Source organism: Globicephala melas, chromosome 6 (genome assembly GCF_963455315.2).
Source record: "Globicephala melas chromosome 6, mGloMel1.2, whole genome shotgun sequence".
Lineage (NCBI taxonomy): Eukaryota > Metazoa > Chordata > Mammalia > Artiodactyla > Delphinidae > Globicephala > Globicephala melas.
Genome location: NC_083319.1, coordinates 5680337 through 5692613, shown reverse-complemented (window position 1 = coordinate 5692613; position 12277 = coordinate 5680337). Strand labels below are relative to the sequence as shown.

At 42.2% G+C, this 12277-nt stretch overlaps 1 protein-coding gene across 7 annotated transcripts in view; it reads left to right on the top strand.

Moving 5' to 3' along the window:
* NUP214 (nucleoporin 214) overlaps positions 1 to 12277 on the top strand; it is a 104546-nt gene that overhangs the window by 21331 nt on the left and 70938 nt on the right. For 5 of the 7 annotated variants that reach the window (XM_030838526.2, XM_060300294.1, XM_060300293.1 and 2 more), the window contains 6 exons: positions 684 to 859; positions 3065 to 3162; positions 6370 to 6456; positions 6663 to 6812; positions 8352 to 8510; positions 11316 to 11419. In XM_030838526.2, the coding sequence (XP_030694386.2) occupies positions 684 to 859; positions 3065 to 3162; positions 6370 to 6456; positions 6663 to 6812; positions 8352 to 8510; positions 11316 to 11419 (774 nt within the window). The remainder of the gene's footprint in view (positions 1 to 683; positions 860 to 3064; positions 3163 to 6369; positions 6457 to 6662; positions 6813 to 8351; positions 8511 to 11315; positions 11420 to 12277) is intronic. The other 2 variants (XM_030838525.2, XM_060300292.1) reach the window with 1 other exon arrangement.

The following is a 12277-nucleotide window of genomic DNA, read 5'->3' as shown; positions in this document are numbered from 1 at the left end:
TTGAGTGTAAACGCTACCAGTTTTCCCCCACTCTTCTGTATTATCTCTTATTACTGTGAAGGGGCTGCTGGCCGCTGTCATTGTTCATATTAAATTTGCCACGCAGCCACTTCATTCTAAAGGTTGCCTAGTATTCCATTTTGTGGCCACACCATAATTTATTTGACCAGTCATCTGATGCTGTTGTTTACATCGTTCACAGACGTTTGCTCGTTAGGTGGAACTTACCTCCCCTGCCCAGTAGATGGTCAGCATCCCAAAGAGGGTGACCTGCTCTCCTCTTCCTTCCTCATTCCCCAGAGATGATCACCCCACAACGAGTTCTCAGTAATTTCCTTGGCAAAGGGAGAGCACTAAACTCTCCTAAGTCCAGTAGAGTCCCACCCTCTTTCTTTACTCAGCTTGATAGAATCGACAATAAATGTTTTATGCCGTGATAAACTTAGTTTCATCATCATGTTAAGTACTTATTAGATATTTTCACTGACTTTTTCATTCCAAATAAGCAGATGATAAATGCTTTCATGCAGCTTTCACCTTTTATAAGAAATAGCTAAATGTTTGCATTTCCTGAAGGCAAAAAAGTATGGATAGTAAGTTATCCTTTGATGATCGCTCATGACCAGTGTGAAAGGATCTCACAGCAGCAGGCCATTTTGATCCATTCGGGCTTCCATTTTCAGGTTCACGGCCGCGGCCACCTCTGCTCCTGTTCACAACTCACAGAGCTCACCCTCAATGCTGCCGTTCTCCTCGGTCTCCAAGCCAGCATCCTCTGGACCTCTCAGCCATCCTGCACCTCTCTCGGCATCATCCAGTTCCTTGTCATCCAAGTCCTCGGTCTCTTCCTCAGTATCGGGTATGATTTTAAGCAACCTGCTTTAGAGCTCAATCCTGAATTCCCAGATGTATATTTTTCCAAGCTGTGGGACTTCCCTGGCGGTCCAGTGGTCAGGACTCTGCGCTTTCACTCCCAGGGGTGCGGATTCAATCCCTGTTTGGGGAACTGAGATCCTGTAAGCTACACGGCACGGCCAAAAAAAATTTTCCCAAGTTAAAAATCCTTACTTTTAAGGACTGTTGTTTAAATCCTTTTTCTTGCTTCCTGTAACTCACACTGAAGTTCTGTGGCTTTTGTACTCTGGATTGGGAAGGTTCGCAGTGGCCTCAGTGCTGCCATGCTGTCTCCATCTTGTTGTGGGACATTTATCTTCATGCAGAGCCTGCCCTACGTGAAGGTCAGTCACAGAGCAAGTCTTTAAGCCACATAGAGGAGAAGGAGCCTACGGTGGCTTTATGCTTATTTCCTCTGATGACTGTCTTTGGGTTTTCACACTCAGCCCTACCGCAAGCAAATTTATTAAATAGAGATCATAAATGGGAATAATGATTATAGCCAAGTTGAAGTGCGTTATAAAACCCCATGAGTAAATGTTCCCAGCCTATCTCTTTCTTCCTTCAAACCTACAGAAAGGTTGCATAACTTATATTCTGAATACCATGCCCTTCCCTGAGAGTCAACACTTGCTAATATTTTGCACCATTTGCTTTATGTCTTTCCTTTTTAATGTAATTTTTTTCTAAAACATTTGAAAGTTAATCGCAGACGTGAAACACTTCACCCCTAGGAACTTCAGTATGTTTCCTAAAAATAAGGGTACTCAATACATTGTCACACTGAGGAAATTTAACAGTAATCCAGTCTACAGCCGGTATTCGCATTTCCACAGTTGTCCTTTTAATGTTCTTTGTAGTCGTTTTTTCCCTGCCTCCAATCCAGGAGCCACTCAAGGACCACATGTTACATTCCGATTTTGTCTTGTTAGTCTTAGCCAGTTTCTCACCGTTTTTGTCTTTCTCAACATTAACATTCGTGAAGAGGTCAGGCCAGTTAGTTTTGTAGACAGTCCCTCAGTTTGGATTTGAGAGTTTCCACATGGTGAGATTCGCATGAAACATTTTGAGCAGTAATACCACATAGGTGATGTGCATCACATCACAGGATTTCTTTTTGTCCTGACGTAAGTGATGTCGGTTTGCTCCCATGGCTGGGAAGGTGTTTGTCAGATCTGTCTCAGTTTTTAAGTTGGTTGCTTCTGTGAATTCCAGTGGTAATACCGAGCCAGACCTACTTGGGTAGCCATTTGGTGTTTGAGCGTCAGGAATTATTTTATCTTGATAGATATTGAGCAAGCATTGAGCTGTGAAATTCCTGAAATCTCTCTTACCTATTGCTCAGGAGAAAGAGCTGCCTTGTGGCGTTTGCCAAAGTCACCTCATTCTGGGACTTGTCATCAAATTCTGAAAAGCACCTGTCTGTGACCCAAAAAATTAACAAGCCTTCCTTTAGTCTTTCCCCATGTCTTTACAGTTTGGGAGAGAGGAGATGTACCGTAACACACGTACATTTTCTCCGTTTCCACCGCTTACCACCCAGATCTCCCTACCCCCATTGACATATTTAATTCTTACAATTTGGTGGGTCTTGCATTATTGGATTGCAATCCCAGTTGTACACTGGACGCAGTGGGGGATCCCCTCCCTATCCGTTTAATCAGGCTCTCTGGAGATGAGGCTTGGGTATGAGTTTTGGTGTATTTTTTTAAAGAACTCCTAGGTGATTCTAATGCACAACAGGGCGAGACTTGTCCTAGAGGCTTCCAGGAGGGTCCTGAAGACCTTGTGAGTTCTTACAGGGTGATGGGGATTACTGCTCTGGTGGTCTGTAAACTTTGCCCCCAGTTCCCAGAGGTGCATCAGGAGCCTCTGTGGGGAGTAAGGATGGGCCAAGTGGGCAGCCTCCTGGGCCTGCACACCATCCACACACCTATGATCAGAGACACTCCAGTTCTACCTGCTTTACAAAGGAGTTTCCCGTTTTAAAATGTAATGTGTGTTTTTTAGTTATTTGGGAACTGTGGGTGTCACTCTTGGTAACAAAGATCATAAACGGGGGCTAGGGACAGTGAGAAACTTTTTTTTTTTAGATTTGAGGAAAGGATGTTTGTGATAGGAGAAATAATGGGAATAAATACTGTTGGTTTTAACTGACTTCTTGTTCTAGCAGGGCGGTCTGCTCAGGGTAGTCCAAATGCAGTGCCGTCAACGGTACAGAAATCACCCAGGATAACCCCTCCAGTGGCCAAGTCAGGCTCTCCCCAGGTATGTTTAAACTCAACCTACAATGCTGTGTTTATTAATTTACTGCCCAAAACATACATGTTTATAAAATGGGTTTTTGTGTTTTAGAATTCACACCTTTGAAATAGTATATAGGATTATGTGATAGGAAATACCAAAGTATGATCTTTGAATATTTGTAATGTGAGCTCATAAAAGCCATTTATCTCAACCCTAGAGTCTTAGAATTGTTTTCTCTGCTGGTTCCTGAGCTTATCCATGTTATGTTCCATTTGTTGAATTCTCTTTATGTCTGAAGACTGTGGTGTAGCACCTGATTTTTTTCTCTCATTCCCAAAGTAACCAAGAAATCTACCCACTGCCTTCTTTTTCTTTTTCTTTCCATAACAACTCAGTTTATTTTAGTTACTTAGTTTTTTACTAACATAGAATACACATGGGGGTAAAAAAGGATACACGTGACACACGTCCACCTCAGTGAATTGTCACCAGCTGAATACACCTTGGTAACTAACACCCAGATCAAGAAATAGAACATACTAGGGTCCCGGAGTCCCCCTCATGTTCACCTTTCTGGTCACAACTCTTGCCAAACGGGTCTCACTATATGATTTCTAATAGCATAGCTTAGTTTAGCCTGTTTGTACCTTCTGTAAAGTGGAATCATACAGTATATATTCCTGGGTCTGACTGTTTTGCTCAACATTATGTTTGTGAGATTTTTCTGTATCATTGTTGCTGTATGGAATTCATTGGACGACTCTACTACAAGTTTCCTTCCATCCTTGACAGGCATTTGAGTAGTTTCTGGGTTTAAGTCATTGTGAATAGTGTTGTTATAACCATGCTAGCTGACGTCTTTGGGTTAATATGTGTATGCGTTTTTGCTGGGCAGTTACCTAGGAGTGGAATTGTTGGGTCATAGAATACTCATATGTTCCTCTTCCGTACATTCCTACTAGGAGCATGTGAGTTCAGCTGCTCCACATCCTCGCCAGCCTTTGTATTTTTCATTGTTTATTGTTGTTGTATTTTGTGGTTTTGATTAGTATTTCCCTGATGAGTAGTAAAATTCAGCTTTTTTTTTTCATATGACTCTCAGCCATTTCACTGTCTTCTTTTACAGGGTGTCTTTTGGGTTGTCTTTTTCTTACCGATCTATAAGAGTTCGTTCCTTGTTGGATATGCACATGCATGTGCAAACACATACGTATAATGCAAATACTAATACTTTCTCATTCTCTGAATTGCCTTTACATTTTCTTTGTGGTGTCTTTTGATGACTACAGTTCTTAATTTTAGTATAATTCAATATATCAATTTTTCTTTTATAATGAGTGCTTTTTGTGTTCTGTTTTAGAAATCATTTCTTATTCCAAGGTCAAAAAGATGTTTTGCTGGGCTTCCCTGGTGGCGCAGTGGTTGAGAGTCCGCCTGCCGATGCAGGGGACACGGGTTCGTGCCCCGGTCCGGGAGGATCCCACATGCCGCGGAGCGGCTGGGCCCGTGAGCCATGGCCGTTGAGCCTGCGCGTCCGGAGCCTGTGCTCCGCAACGGGAGGGGCCACAGCAGTGAGAGGCCCGCGTACCGCAAAAAAAAAAAAAAAAAAGATGTTTTCCTATGTTTTCTGAAAGTTCTATTATTTTACTTTTCATACTTAGATCTGCAGTCTGTCATCTCCATTTATTTTTATGGTTTAACTTAAAGAGCATTTTCTGTCCATTTCCCACTTGACTACTTGAGTGTCCTCAGAACAGGAGTCATGTCTTTTCCTTCTGTCCCTCTCCCAGTCAACCTCTTCCTGCCCCCAGCACACACCTGTACAGGCTCCACAGTAAATGGCCAGTTTACAGGTGTAGCTTTTGGCATAAAGCATGACACATGGCATTTATTAAATAAAGCTGTTTTAACGAATGCTTATGCAGTCTGAAAACTCTCCATGTGTTAATTGCTGTAGGTATCAAATAATCTGAAAGCCATCTCAAGTTATAACATCTCCAAAGCAGAATCCTTGATTTCCGTCTTCCCCAGACCCTGTTCCTTTTCTAGTATTCCCATGTCAGTAAGCAGCACTAACCAGGTAGTTTGCTCTACCCCCAGTCCAGAAGTCATCCTAGATTCCTCTCTTTAGTAGCACCTCCCCCAGTCCATACTAGCAAAGGTCTTGCCAGCTCTGCTCTGTGATGTGTCATATGTCATAAATCCACATCTCTGTCCCCTGCTAACATCGTATTTCAGACCATTATCATCTCTTCCCTCATTAGCCTCCTGACTCCTCTTCCTACTTCTTTTCCTACCTGTCACTGTCATCCATGCTCTATTTAGCAGTAGGAGGGATCTTTTAATATCATAAATCAGAATAGTTTAAACGCTCCTAAAACTCCGCTAGTACTTTTCCAACACACTTAGAATAAAATCCAGACTCCTTGGAATAGCTTTACACGACCTGCCTCTGCCTGCCCCCAGCTCCCTCCGACTTGATGTGCCCACATTCACTTTATATCTTTGCCTCAGACTTGCCGAAGTCTTTCCTGCCTCAGGTTCTTTGCACTTGCTCTTCTCACTGCCTGGAGGTGCTTCCCCTAGAGCTTTCCATAGCTTTCTCCCTTTCTTCAGATTTCAGTGCAGAGGCAGTGATCAGTGAGGGCTTTTGGGCTGTCTCATGTCAAGCAGTGCCCACTTTTATTCTCTCTATATGTTCCTGTTTACTTTTTTCGTATCATTTATCACTAGCTGAAATTACCTGAGTTGTTTGCCTCTTATTATATGTCTCGTCCCAGTAGATTGTGAGTTCCATGAGAGTAGGGACCTCATCTACCTTGTTTACCTCTATCTAGAGCATATCTTTTTTTTTTTTTTGCGGTACGCGGGCCGCTCACCGTTGCGGCCTCTCCCATTGTGGAGCACAGGCTCCGGACGCACAGGCTCAGCGGCCATGGCTCACGGGCCCAGCTGCTCCACAGCACGTGGGATCCTCCCGGACCGGGGCACGAACCCGCGTCCCCCGCATCAGCAGGCAGACCCCCAACCACTGTGCCACCAGGGAAGCCCTAGAGCATATCTTATACCAGGAAGGTGCCCAGTAAATACGGGTTCAAAAGAGTGAGTGGTGGAACAGTGATGGTATTGTGAGAGCGCCACACCTGTGATAGACACTGAGCCACCTGCTCCAGGAAGCCATCACTTGCGGGGTGGGGTGCACTTTAAAACCTTTGCCTTTCGTTTCAGGCAAAATCACTTCAGCCTCCTGTTACAGAAAAGCAGGGACATCAGTGGAAAGAGTCAGACCCTGTGATGGCTGGAATCGGGGAGGAGGTAAATTTGTTCCTGCAGATTTTTCCAGAAGTAGCTCTGATAGTGAGACTTGACTGGCTCTGAGTGTGGACTCATACGTGACTGTTATATTCTGGCATTGAGCCTTGGCTTGTGCCGGGAGTCTGTGCTGTTAGTGGGCCCGGGAGCAGTGACATGACTGCCATGCCATTCAGACTGAGCCGTCTCCTCATCTGTGGCCTCTGCAGATCACTCACTTTCAGAAGGAGTTGGAAGAGCTGAAAGCCCGGACTTCCAAAGCCTGTTTCCAAGTGGGCACTTCTGAGGAGATGAGGATGCTGCGAACAGAATCAGATGACCTGCACACCTTTCTTTTGGAGATTAAAGAGACCACAGAGGTTTGTGTTTTTGATATTCTTCCTAAGTTGAATTGCACATTTGCAAATTGTTGTCCTAATACTCCACGGATATATATATTTTCTCTCTTCAAGAACCACCAGTGTTGTTTTTTATGTGGCTGAGTGGTTTACCTAGGAATGCCTGACTTCAAACCCTACCTTTAGCACTTAATAATAAATTATGTGACTTTCGGCAAATTATTCCAGCTATTCTATGTTTTAGTTTTCTCATGTGGAAAATGGAATAATAAGTACTTTCTACCCCATTGACACTTACAAGGCACTCCATAAAAGTTTATTCTAGTTGTTAATTTTGTTTAGAGATATATATATATTTTTTTTTTTTTTTTTCTTTTTTTTTTGCGGTACGCGGGCCTCTCACTGTTGTGGCCTCTCCTGTTGCGGAGCACAGGCTCCAGACACGCAGGCTCAGCGGCCATGGCTCACGGGCCCAGCCGCTCCACGGCATGTGGGATCTTCCCGGACCAGGGCACGAACCCGCGTCCCCTGCATCGGCAGGCGGACTCTGAACCACTGCGCCACCAGGGAAGCCCTAGTTTAGATATATTTGAAAATTTACTCAGTTTTTTTTCTTGGTATAAAAGCAGACTTTAATGAAGGTACTGTGGGTCATTTACAGGAGAAAATTTACTGTTTTTTATAGTAAATTGTTAGGTTTAAAGTAAAAGCAGGATACTTAAGAGCATATACAGTATAAAAGTAACAAATATTTGTTGTTAACTGTTTATTTACTGTGTTACAATTATTACTACTTACTATGTGCCAGGCATATCTATATTATCTCATTGAATCCTCACAGCTTTTCTGTGTGGTAGGCACTATTATTCTTTTTGTTTTGCAAGAACAGGAAACCAAGGCTTAGAGAGATGAAGTAATTTGCCCAAAGCCACCCAGTTACTGAGTTATAGAGCCAGGATCCCAGTTCAGACTGCCTGACTCCAGAGCTCTGGTCTTAAGTAACACACTTGGAAAGAGGAAAGTTCTCAAGGGTGGGGAAGGGATAAATTGGGAATTTGGGATTAATAGATACTACTATATGTAAAGTAGATAGACAACAAGGACCTACTGTATAGTACAGGGAACTATATTCAATATCTTGTAATAACCCATAATGGAAAAGAATCTGAAAAAGAATATATGTATATATAACTGAATCACTTTGCTGTACACTTGAAACATCGTAAATCAACTGTACTTCAATAAAATTTTTAAAAATTAAAAAAAAGAAAGAGGAACGTTCTCCACGGTTTTAACAGTGATCATCTTTAGATGGCAGGATTACAGTACTTACCTTATTTCCTGAGTTTCTGATCATTAGAGTATGTATTTTTTTTAGTGAGGAAGGAAAAAAAAATGAGCATTAGTATCTTTCTTTCCAAGCAGTGAAATTCACTTTTTGCTGTATTCATATGTTCATCACGTTAAATATTTGAGAAATACCACCTTCCTTGATCTAGAAAGAAAGGTTTATTTCTTGGAAATAACTTTTGTATCAATTCATCCTCATACCTTTTCTAGTCTCTTCATGGAGATATAAGTACCCTGAAAACAACTTTACTTGAGGGCTTTGCTGGTGTTGAAGAAGCCAGAGAACAAAATGAGAGAAACCGTGACTCTGGGTATCTGCACTTGCTCTATAAGAGGCCGCTGGACCCCAGGAGTGAGGCTCAGCTCCAGGTAAGGAGAGCCCCGCCAGAGCTGCTGAGAACAGACTCCTAGACAGGCACTCCTTTGGGAGGTACAGGCTTGCCCAGCTGCTTGTAAAGTTGTTCATTGCCTGCGAGTGTTGACCCACTTGGCGTAGACTCCCTTCACCATCACAAAGAAAATGCCACTTTCCCACTTAAGGTTTTCTGGATTAAACAAAAACGTAATTCTTAATTAAACCTTAAGATTGGTAGAGAGTAGCTGTTGAAAAAGATACATTTAGAAATCAAATCAGGAATAATAATTATTAAACTAGCAACTGTTCACTGGGCACCAAGTACCCAAGTACCCTGTGAGGTGTGGGGTTTTTTTTTGTTTTTTTTTTTTTATAAATGTATTCGTTGATGTATTTATTTTTGGCTGCATTGGGTCTTCTTTGCTGCACGCGGGCTTTCTCTAGTTGTAGTGAGCAGGGGCTACTCTTCGTTGCAGTGCATGGGCTTCTCATTGTGGTGGCTTCTCTTGTTGCGGAGCATGGGCTCTAGGCGCGTGGGTTTCAGTAGTTGTGGCACACAGGCTCAGTAGTTGTGGCTCGTGGGCTGTAGAGCACAGGCTCAGTAGTTGTAGCGCACGGGCTTAGTTGCTCCGCAGCATGTGGGATCTTCCTAGACCAGGGCTCAAACCCGTGTCCCCTGCATTGGCAGGCGGATTCTTAACCACTGTGCCACCAGGGAAGCCCTGTGAGATGTTTTTTAATACATTATTTCTAGTCTTCAAAACCTGCTGCTCTGCAAGGTGAGAGTTACTGATCCCATTGTACGGATAAGGAACTGGAATATCATAGGCTAAGGAGCTTGCCCAAGGTAATGTTGATACTAGTAAGAGTGGGACCAGAATCGAAACTTCTACCTGCCGGGGCTCCTTCCTGTAACTATTAGCAAAGTTACTTTTCTCATTCTTAATTATTCCTATATTCTCTTTGAGCGAAATCTGAGTTTTGTTTCCATCTTTCAATTTATTCAAAATTGTTGCATCACAGCTTTAGTAGGGGTCATCTCCCAGCACCTTGCATTTCCCTAGAATCAGGTAGGAAAGGGTGCAGGGGAGGCAGCAGTGGCCTTCCTCACCTGGGACCTGAGGGCCTGTGAGTGTGGTGAACCCCCTCCTCCTCGGAGGATTGGAGGCTGCAGACTCTACTGTTGCTGTCATTTCCATCCCACACCTGGTAAGCATACTGACAGTAGGAAAATGAAAGAAGTGGAGGCCTCCCGGAAAGGTTGAGGAACCCCTGCTGTGTCCTGCCACCCTTGAGGTATTCCTAGGTGTGTCCTTCTCCTGGGGATGGTAACCCTCTTAGCAGAGAGTGCCGACCACCTGCCTACCACTCATCAAATTACAGGCCTCCACATTGAATCTGGTTACTCTTTCTTCCTATGTGCCTTTTCACCCCTTCCTCTGTGTGCAAACTAAAAGAATTCAGCTTTGGGTGAACCACTTTCCCCATTCAAGGGAAATAATTTTCTCTTTTCCACAGTGCTAAGTAGATAATAATAGCTAGCATTTATTGAATGCATACCATATACAAAAGAAAGATAAGGAATCAGAGACACAGGAACTACCCAAGTCTCACCACTAATAAATGCTGGACCCTGGAGCCTGGGGGGTCTGGCTCAGAGCCTCTGGTGTTCAGCACTACACTACAGCTGGATTAGTAGCAGCAGAAAGATCGACTTGTAAATATAACGTGGGGTGTGTTGCTATGGGATTGCAGATGGGGGAGCAGCTAAGCCACAGAAAAATATTTGTGATAGGCCTTAAAAGAAAAGTTTTTTTCCTGGCAGACAAAGTTGGGAGGGCATTCAGAAGAAACAAGATCAGTTAACGCACAGAGGTATGGTCACATTTGAAGTGTCCACAGTAAAGGGCCTCCCTGTAGTCATGGAGCATTGAGTTGAAATTTGTATTTGATGCTAAGGTTACTGCTGCTTCCTGGAATCAGCCTGGCTCTCTTTACATGACATTTTCTTCTTCAGTTAGGACACATACCCTTATCCGAAAATAATTTTGAAAATACAGTTAAACACATTAAGATCTTTGTACAGATGTAAAGCGTGTTTTCCACTGTAAAGTACATTGTCTTCATTTGTACACATGTTTAATGGAATGCTATATTTTTTTAGTTTTTGAGAGTCAAATGGTATAGCCATGAAGGTTAACACTGGACCAATATTTAAAGAAAATTATTGCAGGCCTAAAATGAATTAATAGGTAAGACTTTTAATAATGGCAAATTCAGTTTCTAGTGCTGATACTATTCTTTGTTTTTGAGAAATGGGTTTTTCCCCACTGGTGAGATGACTTATGTATTCTACTCTATGAATAGATAGGTGCAGAAGTATTTTCAGCACTGTTTTGTAGAATAATTTGGTCTGTATTACAGTTAATTTCAGGGGTGGGAGAGCAGAAGCTAAATGGGTGCCCTGTCGGAGTAACAGAGTGCAGTGGAAAATTCCTAGGCCATGTGGAGGTACTTTACAGGAGCTGAAAATGAGAACTAAGCAAGAACAGTGGCTCCCTAGAGGCCCTAGGCCGATACGCCCTTTCTGTTTCCCTTTTCTTCACACCACCTCTCTGTCACACGCTTTAAAAGGTTGAGTTGCTGTTTTTCATTTCAATTATAACATTCTAATATTGTATTAAAGCCTATTACGTTTTCCTTGTTCATTATGGTTCTCAGTATAAAAAGACTTCAGAGTCATTTTAACTGTTTTGATACACCTTCCTGCAAGCTACTGGACAGCTGAGTCATTTTGACGTTTCATTTTTTTCTTGTAGGAAATTCGGCGCCTTCATCAGTATGTGAAATTTGCTGTCCAAGATGTGAATGATGTTCTAGACTTGGAGTGGGATCGGCATCTGGAACAAAAGAAAAAACAAAAGTGAGCGAGGTCTCTCATCCACTGTGTAGACAATTGCTGTAGCCCTTTTAAAAGATCACTTAGGAGGATTTATAAAAAACCCTACAAAGGTTCATTCTCTTTGACCCAGTCATTGTACATCTAGAAATTTGTTCTACATAAATAATAGCAATATTCACAATAATTTACATAGAACGGTTTATATTACAGTGCAGTTTATGAGAGTGAAAAATTGGATTCAACCTAGTTACCCAGAAGTTAGAGGAGTGGCTAATAAATCTGGTCACATTTTTTTCTTAATGCAGAATACTGTGTAGCCATTGAATCTCATATTCTCAAAAAAATCATATTAAATATATTGTGTTACATGAACTATACAAGATACATAATTCTGTAACTATTAGGTATAAAATATAAAATATGAAAAAGGTAAGACATAAAATCATACTAGGTGACCTCATTGTGGAGGTCTAATGTAGAAAAGGCTGGAAGTAAATCTGTCAAAATACTCATAGTTACACCTGCAAGACGAGATCAAGAGGAATGTTTCTTTTATACTTTTCTGTATATTCCAAATTTTCCTTTGGAGGAAACATTCCTAATTAGTATGGGTAACTAAAAGGATGAGAGGAGTGGTAACAGAGGTAGAGGAAAATCTTCTATCCTGATCTTCCATCCGTGGATATTTGGTTTTATGCCTCGTGTTTTCCAGAAGGAATAGAATGCAGTACATTGTGAAAGCAGTAAGGTGCCCACAAGAAATGTGAAAACCAGGTCAGCCCTCCAAATGCTAGATTTCTGAAACACCTATACTTGATTAATGTGATTAGCCTTGTAAGGAAACAAACCAGGAAATGGTCTATTCACTTGTTTACAAAG